Below are 17,056 nucleotides of genomic sequence, written 5' to 3' on the forward strand. Positions count from 1 at the left end.
TATATATATATATGTTGAGGGGTACTCTCATTTTGACTCAAGAAAATCACCATTTTATAGTTCAAATCAGGGAAAATAAATACAGTAAATGGACAAAAGTACAAAGATTCACAAAATGTTGAGGCTATGCGTCCCCCCAGAAAACAAATACTGGAACTAAATAGACAAAAATAAGAGCAGTGTGGGGTCCGGCCAGGGACTGGAGAAAAGAGAGGTGCCCCCCCCAGCCAGGCTGAGAGCAGCAGCTCCCCCCACCCCCGCAACATATAGACCGCCTTCTCCCCCCAGCGACATGGGGTGCTCCCCCCAGTGATGGAGGAGGCCTCAATCCGAGGCAGCCCACGCTTCTACAGGTACATAGGAGCCAACTCCTAGGGTCTGAGGTCCCTTTGGCTCCCCCAATAACATATTTGAGGGGGCTTCTTCCCCCATAGCATTGCCAGGGCATGGTGCCCCTCACTCCACACCCAAAGCACAGCTACTCTCCCCCGTATATTAAAAAGAAATGCCTGGTAGACTTTTTTAGGATTTTGAAAAACAGGATTTATTTTGAATGAAGCAATGGCATTTTCCAGTAGATCAGCTGCCATGCTTTGATGCAGATTGTCTTTCTGAAGCTCCTTGGATTGGCATATGGGGGGGGTAGCGCAACCTCCAGATGTGGCCTTCCAGATGTGTCCAGGCTCTAACTCCCAGCTGCTAGCAGGGCCCACAGGAGAGGAGGAGGAGGAAGGGGGCTGCTGCTGCTGGAGCCCGGCTACCCAGTCCCCTCTGCCCCACTGCAGCAGTCACCCCACAACAGAGAAAGTGGAGAGGGGGCTTTGGGGCTAAGTCCGCAGACACTCTTTATGAGGGCTTGGCCCCACAGTGGAGGCAAGGAAGGTTGTGTACACAGAAATTGGTGGGGGGTATCAGGTTTGATGCTGGGCTCTGCACCACTTCTCAGGTCGTCTTGGGCAAGAGGGGGCCATGCAACAGTTCGGTACCGGGAGCTGGGATGGGGGTGGGTGTCCCAGGAGGCCCCTCTCTGCTTCTTACAGGCTGCTTGCTGGGGAGGCAGCCAGACGCTTCCCGATACAAATGCTGGAGAGAGGAGAGGAAAAGGGCAGTGAGTGAGGGGCTTGGTCAGAAGGGGCAAGGCCAGCAGCCCCCTTTCTTGCTACCCTCCTCCAGGCAAGTGGTAGAGGCAAGGGCACCCACAACAGAAGGCTCTGAGCAGTGGACAACATGAGAAGAGGCTGCTGGGTCAGGCCAGAGGAGACCCATCTAATCCAGCATCCACTTCTGCAGTGGCCAGCCAGGTGCCTGTGGGGAACCAGAGCTCAGAGACTTCACTGCAGGTCTCAATATGTTTTGGAGGGGAGGGGGTAGCAGACAGACAGTATAGGAGGCTGGCTGCACTGGGCAGAATTAAGGGGGTTTCCATAAAGGGAGAGAAAAATCAAGTCCGTCCCCATGTTTTGCCATGATCCCATTTCTCCTCAGCTGATGGGCCACTGCTGTGTGTGAGAGAGAGGAGTCCAGGCAAGAGGTTTGGAGGCGCTAACTGCGCCTGCTTCATTGCCTCCCCCCCCCCACTCACCCAAGGCCCAAGGCCAAGACGTGGCTGAGCAGCAGAGAGGGGATGACCAGAAGTAGCAGCTGGGGGTCCCGCAACCCCCTCCTCCTGTGTAGAACTGGGCTGAGCAGGGGGGCACACGCAGGGGGCAGGCAGGCCAGCTCCCTGCAGAGAGACAGAGAGACAAGAGTCCAAAATGGAGCAGGCAATGGGGTGAGAGTATTGGGGGGGGGTGCCTGAAGCCAGGACCCCTGGGGAAAGGTAGTGAAGAGCCATCCTTACTTTTGGTGCTCAGGGAGGCTGGGCCACGACCAGGGCAGGGTCCCCATCTGGACAGACCCTTCAGTGTCTTCCCTCTGCAAAGAGAAAGTGCAGCATCCCATAATATTTTTTTAAGGGTGGATGGGGACATATCACCTGGGCATCCATCTGGGAATGTCTTGTGGGTGGGTGAGAACACACCTGTCTATGGAACTCGAGGTGCTTTGTGGGTCGGTCACCATTATGACCCCTGAGATTAAACCTTTCAGGACCCCATTTTGGTTGGCGCCTTCTCAGTCTGAGGCTACAAGACCACAAGCCCATGGCCCAGGTGGGTCCTTTGCACACCTCAGCATTGACACTCACCTGCCCTGGGCTCAGGTCCTCCACACCAGGCGCCTTCAGTGCAAGGAAGGAGCTGGAAACACAAGAAATGGAATCTGCTGGTGATAAATTGCTCTCACTGTATATGTGTGTTCATGCACAAGAGAGATTTCACCGCCATGCTGTTTGTGAGCATGCTCAGAAGCTGCTGTGAAGCCCTTTAGACACCCTCACTGGACCTAAATCTCTACCAGGCAAGACCTGTCAACAGCCTGTGAGGATGCTCAGGTGAGCCCTTCAGAAGGCAGGTGCCTCCTGTCCTCCTGGGCAGGTGAAGTGGCTGGCCATTGGAGCCCTGCCTCAGACAGGAGAAGGACGCTGAGTTGTCACCACACAGAAGAAGCCCAGGTCATTCTTGCAGGGGGTTTTGTGTGTCATGACTGTGGCAGTCCCTGGAAGATGTCTGGTGGCTACTCCCAGGCCGGTCTTTCTTGGGGAGCAGCTGTAGAAACCAGAGCCCACACAGCAAAGGCTCCTTCTGACTAAACACCAGGAAGAACATTCTGAGCTGTTTGACAGTGGAACAGACTCTCTAGGGAGGTGGTGGAATCTCCTTCCAGGGAAATTTTAAAGCAGAGGTTGAGATTCCTGCATTTCAGGGGGTTGGACTAGATGGGACTTGGAGGTCCCTTCTAACTCTACAATTCTCTGATTCCATTATTCTTCCAGCTCTGGTACATTTATAATGGCAGGATGTGGGTTCACATCCTCAGGTTCATATGGCAAGGTGGAGCCCAAAGAAAATCAGCCAAACTTTCCAATTTCACAGTAAGAAGTTCAAAAATACAAATCTCAAGAGAGGCGATTTGGTTCAAACTTTGACGTTTCAGAGCATCCCAATGATGTACGTGAATGGAATGGGAACCTTAGTTCTTAAAATAAGGGAACGGAACAGAACCGCAAGTACTGAGGGAACATCTGTGCAATAATTAGCATTAAAAGGAGCTGACAGAAATTTGCTTAGAAGCGCAGTTATGCCAACTCCAGTGAAAGCCCAAGGAGCCCCACAGTGCAGCCCATAGCCTGGGGGTGGGGATAGTCGAGTCAGGCTCACGGGAGGACTTTGGGAGCACTTGGAAGAGCTGGCCTCCCCCAGGCCAGGCAGTGGCCCGCTCCCTGGGTACGCAGCCCTGAGCAGGGGATAAGGGGCGGGCGAAGAGCCAGGGATGCCCAGGAGCGCCTGTCTGGCTCCGAGGGGATGATCTGCCGACCCCTCACCCGAGAGACCCGACAGTCCAAGCTTGGTCTCCCGCCGCCCCCCGGGGTCGTCGCTTCCCGGCCCTTCGGAGCTAGCAGCCGCCGCCCGCTTGTCCACCGCAGAGCCTCCCTTTCGCCGGCTGCGCTCACAGCCAATTGCAAGGAGTTCCGCCGACCCCGCTGCCCACGAAAGAGTCATCCGCCCACGGCCACCTACCCCTCGGCCCGCGGCGACTCCACCTCCAGCTGCGCTTCCAGCAGGATCTGTTCCATGTCGCGGTGAGGCGCACAGGCCGGCGTGGGGGGCTCCTCCTGGCCAAGTAGGGGCACCTCCACCCAGGAGCCTAGGAAGCGGGCAGGGGGGGAGGGAGGGAGGGAGGGGCAGTTAGAAGGACCGAACTGGATCCCCCCGTCACCGCCTGGGGGATGCTGGCTGCAGCTGCTGGGGGGCGGGGAGAAGTCCCAGAGCCCCTACCCCAATCTGGTCCTGCAAGGGACCCGGCGCGGGAGCGCGCTTCTCCTCCCTTCCGCCCGCCCAGGGCCACTCACTCTGCAGGACGTCTTCCCGGGGCGCCTCCATCGCTCCGCTGCCTGGGGCTCCCTCCCGGTGCCAGGCAGGTGCCCGTCCCATTAGCCAGCCGGCCAGCTGGAGGCCACGTGACGCCCAGCCGGCTGGCTTCTGTAAACAGAAGCGCCGGGCACCCTCGCGCCTTAAAAGGGCGACGCCAGCCTGCTCCTCGGAGGGGTGGGGACCCCAACCGGCAAGGGACAGGGGAAGTGGCATCGCCCCATGTGCCAGTATCGGAAGGGCTGCCCGATGGAAGACTGGAGCCGGCTCGCTTCCAGCTGCTCCGGAAGGGAGAACCCGAACCATTGCTTTCAAAGGACAAGGAACGAAATTCTGTCTTTCGACAGGAAGAGCCGTTCTTCCTCGGAAGATAGCGGAGTCTTTCCCTCCTAGGAGGGATGCTTTTGCAGTGATGCCTGCATTGCCAGCCAGGGGTTGGACTAGATGACCCTTGGGATGCCTTCCATCTCTTCAATTCTAGGATTCTAAGGTGAAGGTTTTCTGAACATCACACCGTGCAGTTAGAATCAGAATTCAAAATGACCGTAGAGAACTGGGCACAAGCTCAGAAAACTAATTTCCATAGGGACAAATGCTAGGTTCTGCACTTAGGCAGGAAGAACCAGATGCACAAATATAGGATGAAACTTTCCAGTAGCACCTTAGAGACCAACTGAGTTTGTTCCTGGTATGAGCTTTCGTGTGGTATCTGAAGAAGTGTGCATGCACACGAAAGCTCATACCAGGAACAAACTCAGTTGGTCTCTAAGGTGCTACTGGAAAGAATTTTCGATTTTGTTTTGACTATGGCAGACCAACACGGCTACCCACCTGTAACTGGAAATATAGGATGGGCAGTGCCGGATTTACGTATAAGCTAAACAAGCTATAGCTTAGGGCCCCACACTCTTGGGGCTCCCCAAAATTACCATATACCATACCATATAAAATTGCCATATAGCATGCTGCATTCAACACAAAACAACGACAATTTGTTGTTGACAAAGGACAGCTGGACATATAAAGGACCCCATTACCTTCAGTAGCTTAGGGCCTCATCCAACCTCAATCCGGCCCTGAGGACGAGGGACCCCTGGCTTACTAGCAGTACATGTGAAAAGGATCTCGGGGTCTTGGTGGACCACAAGCTTAACGTGAGTCCACAGTGTGATGCAGCAGCAAAAAAGCTAATGCTATTCTGGGGCCAGGCTGCATCAAGAGAAGTCCTAGGCCTGCTCTATTTCCTTTCGCCCCGCGCTGCCCGCTGCTATTTCAAAGAGCGGAGCGCCGCCGAAGCACCGGAAGAAGGGAGCTGGAGGAAGGCAACTCCGGGCCCCCTTCTGTCGCCCCTTTAAGAGTAGCCAGCTACGTGCTCCATGAATGAACGCGCGGCCGGGAGGGGCGCAGCCAGACATGCTGAGCTGCACGCATCTCCCGCCCGGGAGGAGGAGGCTGACCTGGACCGACCCCGCGAGCGGAGAAGGGATCCAAGGACGGGGAGCAGCTGCCCACCCCCCCGCCCGCTCAGCATCCTCCAGAGCGCGCCGCGCGCCCCCGTCTCTCCAGCAGCCTTCTCGCCCCTCTCCTCGCAGCTTCATCTGTCCAAGACTGCGGGGCGGGGGAAACCTGAGCAATTTAGGCTGTCCCACTGATTCAGCGAACTGGAAGGGGACCCCTCCAAAGGGACATTATCCCCCCCCCCAATGCAGGTAGCGGTCATCGAAAGGATAACGACAAGGAGCTGCTCCAGGATGCCCAGAATACAGACACCAGGGAGAGAGTTCCTCCTGCCACCCTCGCAGCCACTGGATACTGGCAGGTGTGGGGAGCACCCCCCTTGCCCCCTCAGGGTCGCCTAAGACATCCCCCTGGAACTCGGTTCCCCCCAGGAACTGCCACCCTCCCCACGTGGTCAGGAAGGTTCCCTTTGTCTAAAGCAGTGTTTTTCAACCTTTTTTGGGCAAAGGCACTTGTTTCATGAAAAAAATCACGAGGCACACCACCATTAGAAAATGTTAAAAAATTTAACTCTGTGCCTATATTGACTATATATAAAGTAATTTTTCAATTTTTCCCACGGCACACCAGGCAACATCTCGCGGCACACTAGTGTGCCGCGGAACAGTGGTTGAAAAACACTGGTCTAATGTACAGGCAGCCAATTGGACAGAGTGACAACCCCCCCCCCTTCAACTCCTATGTGATTTTCACCGCTCAGGTTGATTCTACTGGATCCCCCTCTCAGGGAAAAGAGCAGGCAGGTGGCTGGGCTTTCTTTTCCTGGGGGAGCAGAAGGGCTGGCCCCCACAGCCCTTGCTCAAGGATCCAAAGGTGCCCCCTTCACTTTTGTTTCCAAGGAGCTCTGGGGCACCTGCTCAGGGCAGAGCTATGCATTCTGGCTATGCCTGGATTGTGGGGCAAGGCTGCCACACCAAGGAGACCAAAGGAAAGAAGCAGCCATTCCGCTAAGGCCGCCAGGCATTGGAAGGGAGCCCATGGGTCATCTAGGCCACCCCTCAAAATGCAAGAATCACCCCCACACACACACACTACTATCACCCCAACCCCAATATTCAGCACCCCTTCACTGTGAAGTGCGCAAAGCTAAAGCAGACTCTCACCACACAGAAAAAGAAACCAGAGACTCAAGACGGTGAGGACACAAAAACCAGCCACTGAAAAGCACTTGGAATGGAGCTTCGTGTGGCTGAAGCTGGGTCAGGACAGGAGGACCCTGGCTGGAGGCAGGTGACAGCTGTCCCCAAATGCAAGACCAGCTCAGCCCGCCAGCTGACTGACTCAGGGGCCCACCCCCTCCAGAGCCAGGGCACAGAGGGCAGAGCCAGAGGGCGCCCAGACAGCCCACTCCAAGAGGCAAGGCAGCCTGGCCACCCCTGGCCTGTCCCAGCAGCAGCTGCAGTGGCAGAACAAGGACCTGTTGTGTCTCCCTTGGTGGGGCTTCTGCTGACTCTCAAGCAGGAGTCAACAGCAGCGAAGGAAGGCGCGTCCGAGAGGATGAGAATTAGAGTAACGTTTATTTCGATAGTGAAAGCTTGCCCCCTCCCACCCGCACTCTGAGGCAGGCCGTCGGCGGCCCTGGCTGTGCGGCAGGGCGATGTGGAGTCCGGGCCTTGCAGTGGGCAGGGTGGGGGCTGGGAGCCTCCCTCTTGCCCTGCGGAGACGTCAGGCGGGGTGGGTGCACACCGCTCAAGGGCAGCCACGGCCACACTGCCAACCCCACATGGGTCCAGCAGGGCAGCAGTGTCCGCAGCAACCCTCCACAAAGATCCAGAGTTGATCAAGCCAGCAGTCCTCAAGAAAAACACCAGCTGCTCAGTGGCTCCCCTCCTTCTGCGCCATCCCATGCTTCTCCATGAATCTCCTGTGAAGGCAAGAGGAGCATCTCATCAGCACATGGCAGCGCAGAGCAGCTCAGCCAGAGCAAGTGCGGGCGGGCTGTGGGGGGTGTCAGAGAGAGACTGCTGGGGGGGGGTCCACCCCTTGCTCCCTCCGTGGCAGGGAGAGGGTCCCGGCCTCACCTCCTGGCGTAGTCGTACAGCACCCGCTTCCGCTCCTGCAGGGAGACGTGCCTTGCCTCTGGGGAGCGGGCAAAGAGCTTCATGGGGGCCTGCAGAGAGGGAGGAGGAGGAGGAGGGGGCAGGAGCTCAGCCTTGAGAAGCCCCAGCCCCTCTTCAGCCCCCACACATGGGCCCCCACAGCACCTTCTCCCTCCCTCCCTCCCTCCTCCTTGGGGTGGAGGGTGTTGGGTACCGTGGTCAGGGGAGCAGAGGCAAGGTAGTGAGCGCCAGAGATGGACGGGGCAGCTGAGGAATCCTCTGCCTCCGCCTCGCTGGGGATGAAGGGAACCCGCCCCTCCAGGAGATTGGCAATGGTCGCATCCACACAGTTCGTCCGAGCTGGAAGAGAGAGAAGGAGGCCAGACTTAGAACTGACCACAGGCTGGGTGGTCCTCTCTCAGGGGCGCTTCAGTTGGGATGCATGCATTGCAGGGGTTGGACTAGGGCCCTTCCAGCCCTACAATTCTGTGTTTCTAGTGGGGGGAAGCTGACCTCCCCAACCCTCCTGGGTATGAGAATCCCCCCTCAAGCTCTTACCCAAATGCTCCCCCCCCCCCAAATACCACGCACCTAGATCCTTGCGGATGACTGCCAGGGGCACGTGGGGCAGGACTTCTTTGACACGCTGGGCCATGCCACTCCAGCGGACATCCTCTGCGGAGGCGACGCTGGGAAAAGCTCGGTCCTGGGCCCCTGAAGGCTGGCTTGGAGCTGAGAGAAAGGAAGGAAGGCAAGGGGAAAGGGGGCAGCTGAGGCACAGAGGCCTGGGGAAGCATAGCCACCATGGTGGCCTGGATCCTCCCTCCCTCCCGGCCAGCCACTCCTAAGCACAGTGGGCAAGACCCTTGCCACCCACCAGGAGAGAGCTGGGAGCAGGCAGAGCCCAGGCAGGAGCCACCCAAGGCTTGGAGCTTTGCCAGCAAGCAGGCATATGGAGGCAGGGGAGGCGAACTGCTTCCACCCCACTCACCTGGGGGGCTGTAGGGGGCTGAAGGGCTGTGGCGCAATCGCTTCAGGTGCTCGGCTTTGTCAGCAGCAGTGAGTCGAGTCGACACCACACCCAGCTCCAGGGCTAGGAGCTGCAGGGAGGAGAGATGCAGGCCAGGGCTCAGGCTGGGAAGCTGACACAGCCTGAGCAGACAGAGGTAGCCCCTCAGCACGGGCGTTGCGCCCCCTTCCACCCCACCGCTGAGGAATGCGCAAGACCACGGCCGTGACAGCCAGTCTTTCATGCCGCACACCCCAAGCCCCCAAGGCCTCTGCTCCTACCTCCTGAACCCGCAGCGCAAACTCCTCGCGGGTTTCTTCAACTAGTCTGCCGATGGGTGGGAGCCACCTGGGGAGGAAGGAAGGGAAGAGGGGAGGAGGAGCCCCAGGCTACCCAGGTGACCTGCCTCCCCCTTCCCCAAAACGAGGACCAAACTTCCCTCTCCAGCAAAGGCAGAGAGGCTTCCTTCCCTTCCTCTCTGAGAGCCTCTCTCCTCTCCTTCCGTCCAGTTCCCCCCCTCCCCCAAGCAAAGAAGTAGCAGAGACTTTTAGTACCTTACTTGATAAACAGTGAAGGGCACAAAGAAAGTCCACAGCAGCTCCGTTACCCAGGAGGCGTCAGCCACACTCTGCGGGGGGGGGGGGGGGGAGAAAGAAAAGAGTAAAAAGCCAAGGGGGGGGGGTGAAAGGGATCTGCAAGTGCAAGCCCTGACCCTTGAGATGGGGGAGAAAGCACCCAACACAAACACCCATTGCTGGGGGGATGTGCCAGAGGGTTCTGCTTTACAGCAGCAAACAGACAGCCCCCCCCCCCACTCACCACAGCGACAAAAGGCCTCTGGACTTGCAGAGCCACTGGCTGGACGCTGTCTAAGATGGAGAACGGCCATGAGCTGGAGAGGGAAGAATGCAGTCAGTGGGGCAACACTCAGCAGGAGACTCCCCCCACCCCGCTGTTTGCTGGCTTGCCCCTGTGGCACCTGGTTGGCCAATATGAGAACCAGATTGTGGGCTGGGTGGCCCTTGGCCTGATCCCGGGGGATCTTCTCGGGTGCCTGGCGCCAGGCCAGAGGCTCTGCCCACCTGAATCGCAGGAGACCCACACGGCCGTTGGTGGTCGTCTCCTCGGGGAAGAGCAGCAGGGGCGGGTTGCCCCCCTGGGAGGAGTAGGCCTTCAAGGACTCCAGCAGCTCAACTCGGCTCTCTGCACCCCCCACCTCCAGGAAGCCCCGGGACCAGCAGATGAAGCCGGAGGTGCCGTTCAGCACAGGCTGTTGAGAAGAGAATCCGTCAGGGCCTGCATGGGACAGGCGGCAGCCCATGGCTCTCCACTAGCGGGGATAGGGCACCTGCAGTCCAGGGGAAGCCAGCCCCCAAGGACCACAAACAAGACACAAGGACATGCGCTGCCTTCTGCCCCAGAGGCAGGGGCAGCCATCAGGGCTAGAGCCCCCTCCTCTGCTGTGAATCTGTCTCATAAAGCCATCCAAGTTGGTGGCCATCACAAATTCTTGTGGGAGATAAATCCATTGTTTAAATTATGTGCTGCATGAAACTGTATACATTATTTACAGTCATACCCTGGGTTGCGCACACCCCGGGTTGCAGACATTCGAGTTAAGAACGCCCGCAACCCGGAAGCGTTTCCGGAGCGCATGCGACCCCCGGATGCACAGAACGCTTCTGCGCACTTCACACATGCGCAGAAGCACTCAAATCGTGCTACTTCCAGGTTTTTTTTGGGGGGGTTGGGCGTTCGTTAAACACGCCCGTGTTACGTAGCACGATCTGGAACGGATCACGTGCGTAACATGGGGTACCACTGTATTATGATTTCTTAAATCTGCTACAGGTAGCTAGCCGTGTTGGTCTGCCATAGTCAAAACAAAATAAAAAATAAAAAAAATTCTTCCAATGGCACCTTAGAGACCAACTAAGTTTGCTCTTGGTATGAGCTTTCGTGTGCATGCACACTTCTTCAGATTCTTCAGATATGAACAAGTGTGCATGCACACGAAAGCTCGTACCAAGAACAAACTTAGTTGGTCTCTAAGGTGCTACTGGAAGGAAATTTTATTTTTTGTTGTTGTTCAGTCGTGTCCGACTCTTTGTGACCCCATGGACCAGGGCACGCCAGGCAGGCCTCTCTTTCACTGCCTCTCGCAGTTTGGCAGTTAGTAGCTTCGAGAACACTGTCCAACCATCTCATCCTCTGTCGCCCCCTTCTCCTTGTGCCCTCCATCTTTCCCAACATCAGGGTCTTTTCTAGGGAGTCTTCTCTTCTCATGAAGTGGCCAAAGTACTGGAGCCTCAACTTCAGGATCTGTCCTTCTAGTGAGCACTCAGGGCTGATTTATTTTTTATTTTGTCTTAAATCTGCGTTCTGCCCTATATTTGTAACTCTCAGGGCAGTTTACAACATAAAATTACAATATAAAAAACACAAATTACACAATAAAAACAAAGACAAAGACAACCCAATAATCCCCCATTCCACAACACATTTAAAAGGTCAATCAGCCCAAGGCCCAGTTGAAGAGGAACATTTTCACCTGGCGCCTAAAGGTGTATAATGAAGGTGCCAGCTGAACATCCCTAGAGAAAGCATTTCACAAATGGGGAGCCACTACAGAAAAGGCCTGTTCCTGTGTACATGAATACACGTACAATCACACACATGCACAAACGGTTATTACATTAAGGTGAACTCCCAAAGGTTGACATTCAAGGCTGAGAGTTGGAAAAAGTAGGCCGAATAAAATTAAGTTCTTCTTCATGCAGTGCAGAGTTAAACTGTGGAACTCCGTCCTGCAGGAGCCAGTGGTGGCTACCAACTTGGATGGTTTTTTAAAAAGAATGAGACAAATGCCTTGCGCTAACCACAATGGCTCTGCTCTGCTTTCACAGTCTGATGCAATAACACTTCTGGATGCCAGCTGCCAGAAACCAGAGGAGGGGCGGGGGCTCTTGTGCTGAAATCCTGCTGGGGAGTTTCCTATAAGGGGCATCCGGTGGACCCCTGGGAGAAGAGCATGCCGGACTAGGTGGGCCACGGGCCTGATCCAGCAGGTGCTTCTTACCTTGCCAAACGCTGCGCTAACAGGACCTGCATCTCTTTGAAGCAAGAGGAGAAACTGCGTGAGGCCCGGAGGCGGCCGCCTATGCACATCCCTCAGGGAGAGGCGTGCCGAGAGGGGAGCCTTTGCTCTGCGCTCCCCAGCCAGGAAGCGGCCTGGCCTCCTCCCACCCCCCTTTGAACCCCCGTCTCCCCGCTCACCGCGTTGCAGGACGTGAGCAGGTTGAGGACGTTGTGGTCGAAGTGGGTGACGTGGTTGGCGATGAAGACGCGCGCGCGGAGGCTGCGCTGCCGGGGGTCGCCCTGCCGCACCAGGACGCCCAGCACCGAGCACATCACGCGCACGATGAACCTGCGGGGGGGGAGGGGAGGGGAGGGGAGGGTGAGCGGCGGAGGGGCCAAGGGGGTCCCCGGGGTCCCTCCCGCCCCGCCCCGCCCCGCCCGGCCCCCTCCTCCGCCCGCCCGCCCACCCACCCACGCACCTGCGGGGGGCGCTGTCCGGGAGCGCGCAGCTGACCAGGAAGACGTGGAGGCCGATGAAGAGGCGCAGCAGCAGCAGCGCCAGGCCCACGGGCGCGTAGAGGAGCAGCGAGAGCAGCACCCGCGGACCCTCGCCGGGGAGCCTAGGGAAAGGAGGAGGAGGAGGAGCGCCAGGTGAGCGGAAGGAGAGAGCCGGCCCCGCCGCCGCCCCCGCCGCCGCCCCCTCCGGCAAGCGCCCCCCCCCCTCACCGGTGCGCGTCGAAGAGCCGGTCGGGCGCCACGGGAGCGGCGGCGGAGGCATCCATGCTGCCCTGCCCGCGGGGTCCGAGAGGCGCCGCTCAGCGGGAAGCGCGGCGGGTCACGGCCTGGGCCTGACGGGCCGCCGCTGCCATCTTGGTCGCGCCCGCTCCGAGGGGAAGCGCGTCACCGCGCCCGCCGTCGCCGCCGCCGCCGCCCCTTCCGCCACTCCCCCGGACTACGTTTCCCGGCGTGCCCCGGGAGGCAGGCGGGCGGGCGGGCGGGCGGGCGGCCCCGAGCAGCATGGCGGCGGCGGCGGCTGGGTCTGGGGTGGCGCGGCGCTGGGCGGCGGCGGGTCTGCGGAGCGGGGTCTGCGGCGCCTGGGCGGCGGGGCGAGGGCTGGGCGGCGGCGGCCAGAGGCGTCCTCCTCCTCCTCCTCCTCCTCCTCCTCCCCCGCGCTGGAGCGGGTGGCGCTGGGCGGCGGGGGCGCTGGCGGGGGCGCTGGCGGGGGGCTGGTGCCTGCTGCGAGGGCGGGGCGAGGGCGGTGGCGGGGCCCGCCGGGGCTGCCTTTGGCCGGGCCTCCCTCCGCTGCACGCCGCCGTGCCCTCGCCGCCGCCCCCGCCGCCGCCCCCGCCGGGCTCCCCGCGCGCCACCTACAACTTCATCGCCGACGTGGTGGAGCGGACGGCGCCGGCGCTGGTCTACATCGAGATCCTGGGCAGGTACTCGGCGCCCGGCGTGAAAAGGCAGCTTGGGCTGCGGAGAGTTGGACGCCGCCTCTTCTCTGGGCAGAGGCGCAAGGCGGCTCACCGCTCAAAGCATCGGGGCAAGGAAGCAAAAGTTGAGAAGCGGCGAAACGGGTAGAATTAAGATGCAAAGAGATAGGAGAGCAGTAAGATCCCAGCAATAGAAACCTCCCGCTGCCAGCTTTCCCATTCAAAGCAGTGCATTTCTAAAAGCCGGTGGAACAGAGCAGAGGGACAGCAAGCAGGCCGCCAGTTGGGCTTCTCTAGGGAAGGAGATCCAAGTGGTCTGGCAGCAGCCACCACCAAGAAGGCCCTGTCCTGCTTACAGTTTTCCATGGGGGTACCTGCTTGGCCACTGTGAGAACAGGAGGCTCTAATAATAATAATGATAGCGATAATGATGATGATGATACCTTTATTGTCATTGTACAGCCTGTGTACAACCTCTAGGTGGCCCATTGGCCTGATCCTGGCTCTGCTGGAGTCCTTGACATGTGCCTGGCTGTGTGTCACAAGGGACCCCGCGCAGCCCTCCTGGGTTGGGGCTTTCCCCTCGCCTGGTCCCGGTCCCTGTGCTCCTCATTCCCCCCTTCCCTCCCACAGGCACCCGTTTTCTGGCCGGGAGGTGCCCATCTCCAACGGCTCCGGCTTCGTGGTGTCTGCGGATGGGCTGATTGTCACCAATGCCCACGTGGTGGCCAACCGGAAGCGGGTGCGGGTGCGCCTGGCCAGCGGGGAGCTCTATGATGCCGTGGTGAGGCAGGTGGACCAGGTGGCCGACATTGCCACCATCAAGATCAACGCCAAGGCGAGTCGCTCCAGGGGAAGGCCTGGCGGGGGGGGGGGACAACCTGGTGGGTGCACTGGGGCAGCGGGTGATTTGGAGCAGTGCCCCTTGGCTCTGAGCTGGGCAGGGAGGGGGCAGCGGTGGCATCATCCCAGCTAGACCCTGTTGGAAAGTTGAGATTGGTGAGCCAGAAGCCAAAAGCAGTTCCTGGTTGGGTGGGGGCATGCAGGGCAACTACCCTCAGACAGCCATCTAAGCTGCCCAACACGACTCCTCCCCCATTCTGAGCTGAGCTGACGCCAGTCTCCTGGTGGTTTTCTGACCCCCAGAAGTGGGGGCCAGGTTTCTGCCCCTCACCCATGGGGGAGGAGTCCAGATGAGGCCAGAAGGAGAGCTCCCATGCTGCATCCTGGTACTGACACTTGTCTTTCCTCCCCCCCCCCCACCCCAGCGCCCACTGCCCACCCTGCCCCTGGGCCGTTCCTCTGATGTGCGCCAGGGGGAGTTTGTGGTGGCCATGGGCAGCCCCTTTGCCCTGCAGAACACCATCACCTCAGGCATCGTCAGCTCTGCCCAGCGGGGGGGCCGGGAGCTGGGCTTGGCGGCTTCGGACATGGAGTACATCCAGACAGATGCAGCCATTGACGTAAGGCCTACCGGGCATGAGAGCCAGAGGGGGGCAACGGGGGGGGCGTTTGCTTTTTGTTGGCCTGTCCCCTGAGTGGCGCAGGTGCTGCCTCTACCATGTGGGAGGGGCCTGGGTGATTCCTGGGGCTCCCTCCTGTCCCTTGTGACCAGGGTGGGGGCGCCCAGAGGGACCAGGGGCAGCTATGGGTCACTCCAAGTGACTTCCTTTTCGGTTTTCTGCTCTGCAGTTTGGAAACTCCGGGGGACCCCTCCTCAACTTGGTAAGTCCCTCGTCCTCTGCATATTTCCTGGGAATGGGAGCTTCTGCTTGCACAGGGTGGGGGTTGTTGCTCGTTGACTGTTTGGGGAACAGGCCCTTCATTTCCCAGGTGGCACAGGGGGCTTGGCAGACTCTCCGAAGAGCCTGCTGCTGGATCAGGCGGGGGGGGGGGCATTTGGTCCCACAACCTGTTCTCAGTTGCCAGCCAGATGCCACCAAGGAGCAACTCTGTCCTGCGGTTTCCAGCAACTGGGATTCAGAAGCAGGGCTGTCTTGGACCCAGAGCGGGGGGGGGGGGGGGGGGGGGGAGGGGCCAGAGCCCAGCCATCCTGGCTAGAGCCCTCCACAGCCCTCTCCTCCACAGTCTCATCCTCCTTTAAAGCCATTTAGGCTGGCGGCCACTCCTGCCTCCAGTGGGAGGGAGTTCCACAGTTTAACTATGTGCTGCAAAAAGGAGTCCCGAATCTCCCAATGTTCATCTTTGTTGGATCGCCAGGAGTGTTATGAGGGTGGGAGCAAGGCTTTTCTCTCCCCCCACCCCACCCCACCCCGTGAAAGCCAACCTGAAGTGGCTGCCCGGGGCTCCTCTCACTGCCTCCTAGGACGGCGAGGTGATTGGGGTGAACACCATGAAGGTGACCCCCGGGATCTCCTTCGCCATCCCCTCCGACCGACTGAGAGCCTTCCTGGAGCAGGAGGAGAAGCGCAAGGGTGAGGATCTGCCCCCCTTCCATGGGGAGAGAGGTGGGGTTGGCCTCTATATGGTGGGGCTACCTGAGCCCCCCACAACCCAGGGATGTTCCTCCTAGCAGCCTTGAGTCTCTATTAGGCTAGGTGGGCTTCCAGCATGGAGGGGACCCCAGAGTCTCTTTCCCCCCTGGGGTCAATGACAGCCTCTATTCCCCCCCCCCCAGACTCCTGGTTTGGCAGCACAGATGGCAAGAGGCGCTACATTGGGGTGATGATGTTGACCCTGACACCCAGGTAGGTGCTCAGCACCAGATCCTTCCAGGCCCAAGGGGGGCGGCAGTGCAGGTCTACCTGCCTTGGGGCGGTTGCTTCCAGAGTGGGCCCTGGTTCCCTCTAAGCTGCTGGGGCAGAGGGTCTTCTCTGCAGTAGGAGCTGCCCCCAGAAAACCAGTGCCCCACTTCCTTGGGTGTCTGCATAGAGCCTTCTCCCACCCTCCAGCCTGCTGGAATCCTAACCTTGTGGCTCCCTCTTCCACCCCAGTATCCTGTCTGAGTTGAAGATAAGGGATCCTGCCTTCCCCGATGTCTCCTACGGGGTCCTCATCCACAAGGTCATCATTGGCTCTCCGGCACATCAGTAAGTGCGACGCCCACCTGCCTTGATGGGGGTTGGACTAGATGACCCCTGGGGGTCCCTCCCAACCCTAGAATTCTAGGCTCTGGGTTCCCAGTTCCCCCTGGAGTGTCTGCCTGCCCCTCTGTGGCCCCTGGCCTGTCTCTCTGCCCTCACCCCCGTACTTCCCTCTCATCACAGGGCAGGGCTCAAGGCAGGCGACGTGGTCATGGAGATCAACGGCCAGGCATCCCGGAGGGCAGAGGACATCTACGAGGCAGTGCGGAGCCAGAAGACCCTCACGCTGCTGGTCCGCCGTGGCTACGAGGCGCTGCTGATGAACATTGTCCCCGAAGTCACAGAGTAGGGGTGGGTGGGGGTCTTGGCAGGAAGATGGACTTTGCCTTGAGCGTGGAGAGGACTGATCCTGCCCTCTGTCCCCACAGAAAGAGGGGGGCCCAGCAGGTGTCGGGGGGCAGCTTGGTGGGTCTCGCTCTTCCGTGGTTGCGTGATGTCTGCTGGGCGCTCTCCCTGACTTGGCAGGAAAGGCCCTTTTGGAGGGAGGGGGCAGCGCTTTCCTTTTCCCCTTTCCCCATTGGCTATTGACCTGTCCAGGCCTACGTTTTGTGGAGAGCAGGGGTCATTCTCCTTGGTTGTGGTGCTGCGCAAACGGGCATTGAAGGCCAGAAGGCCAGGCCAGCTGTGGGCTCTGAAGGGAGGAAACCCCCCTCACTTTTCCACAGGCACTGTTTGCCCCTTGCCCAGCTGTTTTAAAAGGGGCCAAGATACCAAGCCATGGAGCAAGTGGCCATCCCTCTGGGGGTAATTGGCAGCAAGGTGGTGCCTTTTGCTATTCCCCCCCCCCAACTCAGAATCATGTGACATGAGCCCAGCGGGACACAATCTGCAGCCCCTTCTGCTCCCAGCCAGTGAGATGGTGCTGCAGTGAAGCAGGAATCCTTAAGTGGGGGGTCTCTTGCCACCTGCA

At 59.2% G+C, this 17,056-nt stretch overlaps 3 protein-coding genes across 4 annotated transcripts; 1 reads left to right on the top strand and 2 right to left on the bottom strand.

Annotated features, from left to right (window-relative positions):
* Positions 1 to 524: 524 nt before the first annotated feature.
* On the bottom strand, positions 525 to 4,352 carry LOC117053461 (BCL2/adenovirus E1B 19 kDa protein-interacting protein 3-like). Of its 2 annotated transcripts, XM_033161190.1 has the most exons (6): positions 3,950 to 4,343; positions 3,618 to 3,744; positions 2,186 to 2,237; positions 1,841 to 1,914; positions 1,583 to 1,723; positions 525 to 1,083 (listed from the first exon to the last, which is right to left on the bottom strand). In XM_033161190.1, the coding sequence occupies exons 1-6, from the start codon at positions 4,272 to 4,274 to the stop codon at positions 1,035 to 1,037; spliced, it is 768 nt and encodes a 255-aa protein (XP_033017081.1). In that variant the 5' UTR covers positions 4,275 to 4,343; the 3' UTR covers positions 525 to 1,034. The 2 variants fall into 2 exon arrangements, with proteins under 2 accessions (XP_033017081.1, XP_033017082.1); XM_033161191.1 differs by lacking the exon at positions 1,583 to 1,723 and having other exon boundaries at positions 3,950 to 4,352.
* A 2,632-nt stretch (positions 4,353 to 6,984) lies between these two features.
* AUP1 (AUP1 lipid droplet regulating VLDL assembly factor) lies at positions 6,985 to 12,409 on the bottom strand. The gene is made up of 12 exons (XM_033161188.1): positions 12,339 to 12,409; positions 12,092 to 12,232; positions 11,811 to 11,961; positions 9,617 to 9,804; positions 9,354 to 9,426; positions 9,089 to 9,162; positions 8,816 to 8,882; positions 8,517 to 8,625; positions 8,117 to 8,257; positions 7,740 to 7,885; positions 7,508 to 7,596; positions 6,985 to 7,350 (listed from the first exon to the last, which is right to left on the bottom strand). Exons 1-12 carry the CDS (start codon positions 12,392 to 12,394, stop codon positions 7,302 to 7,304), a joined length of 1,284 nt encoding a protein of 427 aa, XP_033017079.1. The 5' UTR covers positions 12,395 to 12,409; the 3' UTR covers positions 6,985 to 7,301.
* A 220-nt stretch (positions 12,410 to 12,629) lies between these two features.
* HTRA2 (HtrA serine peptidase 2) lies at positions 12,630 to 16,749 on the top strand. Its single transcript, XM_033159609.1, has 9 exons — positions 12,630 to 12,649; positions 12,791 to 13,048; positions 13,676 to 13,880; positions 14,311 to 14,505; positions 14,735 to 14,767; positions 15,369 to 15,477; positions 15,681 to 15,750; positions 15,997 to 16,092; positions 16,270 to 16,749. The coding sequence occupies exons 1-9, from the start codon at positions 12,630 to 12,632 to the stop codon at positions 16,433 to 16,435; spliced, it is 1,152 nt and encodes a 383-aa protein (XP_033015500.1). The 3' UTR covers positions 16,436 to 16,749.
* The last annotated feature ends 307 nt before the right edge of the window (positions 16,750 to 17,056 follow it).

This window comes from Lacerta agilis, chromosome 9 (genome assembly GCF_009819535.1).
Source record: "Lacerta agilis isolate rLacAgi1 chromosome 9, rLacAgi1.pri, whole genome shotgun sequence".
In the NCBI taxonomy this organism is placed as follows: domain Eukaryota; kingdom Metazoa; phylum Chordata; class Lepidosauria; order Squamata; family Lacertidae; genus Lacerta; species Lacerta agilis.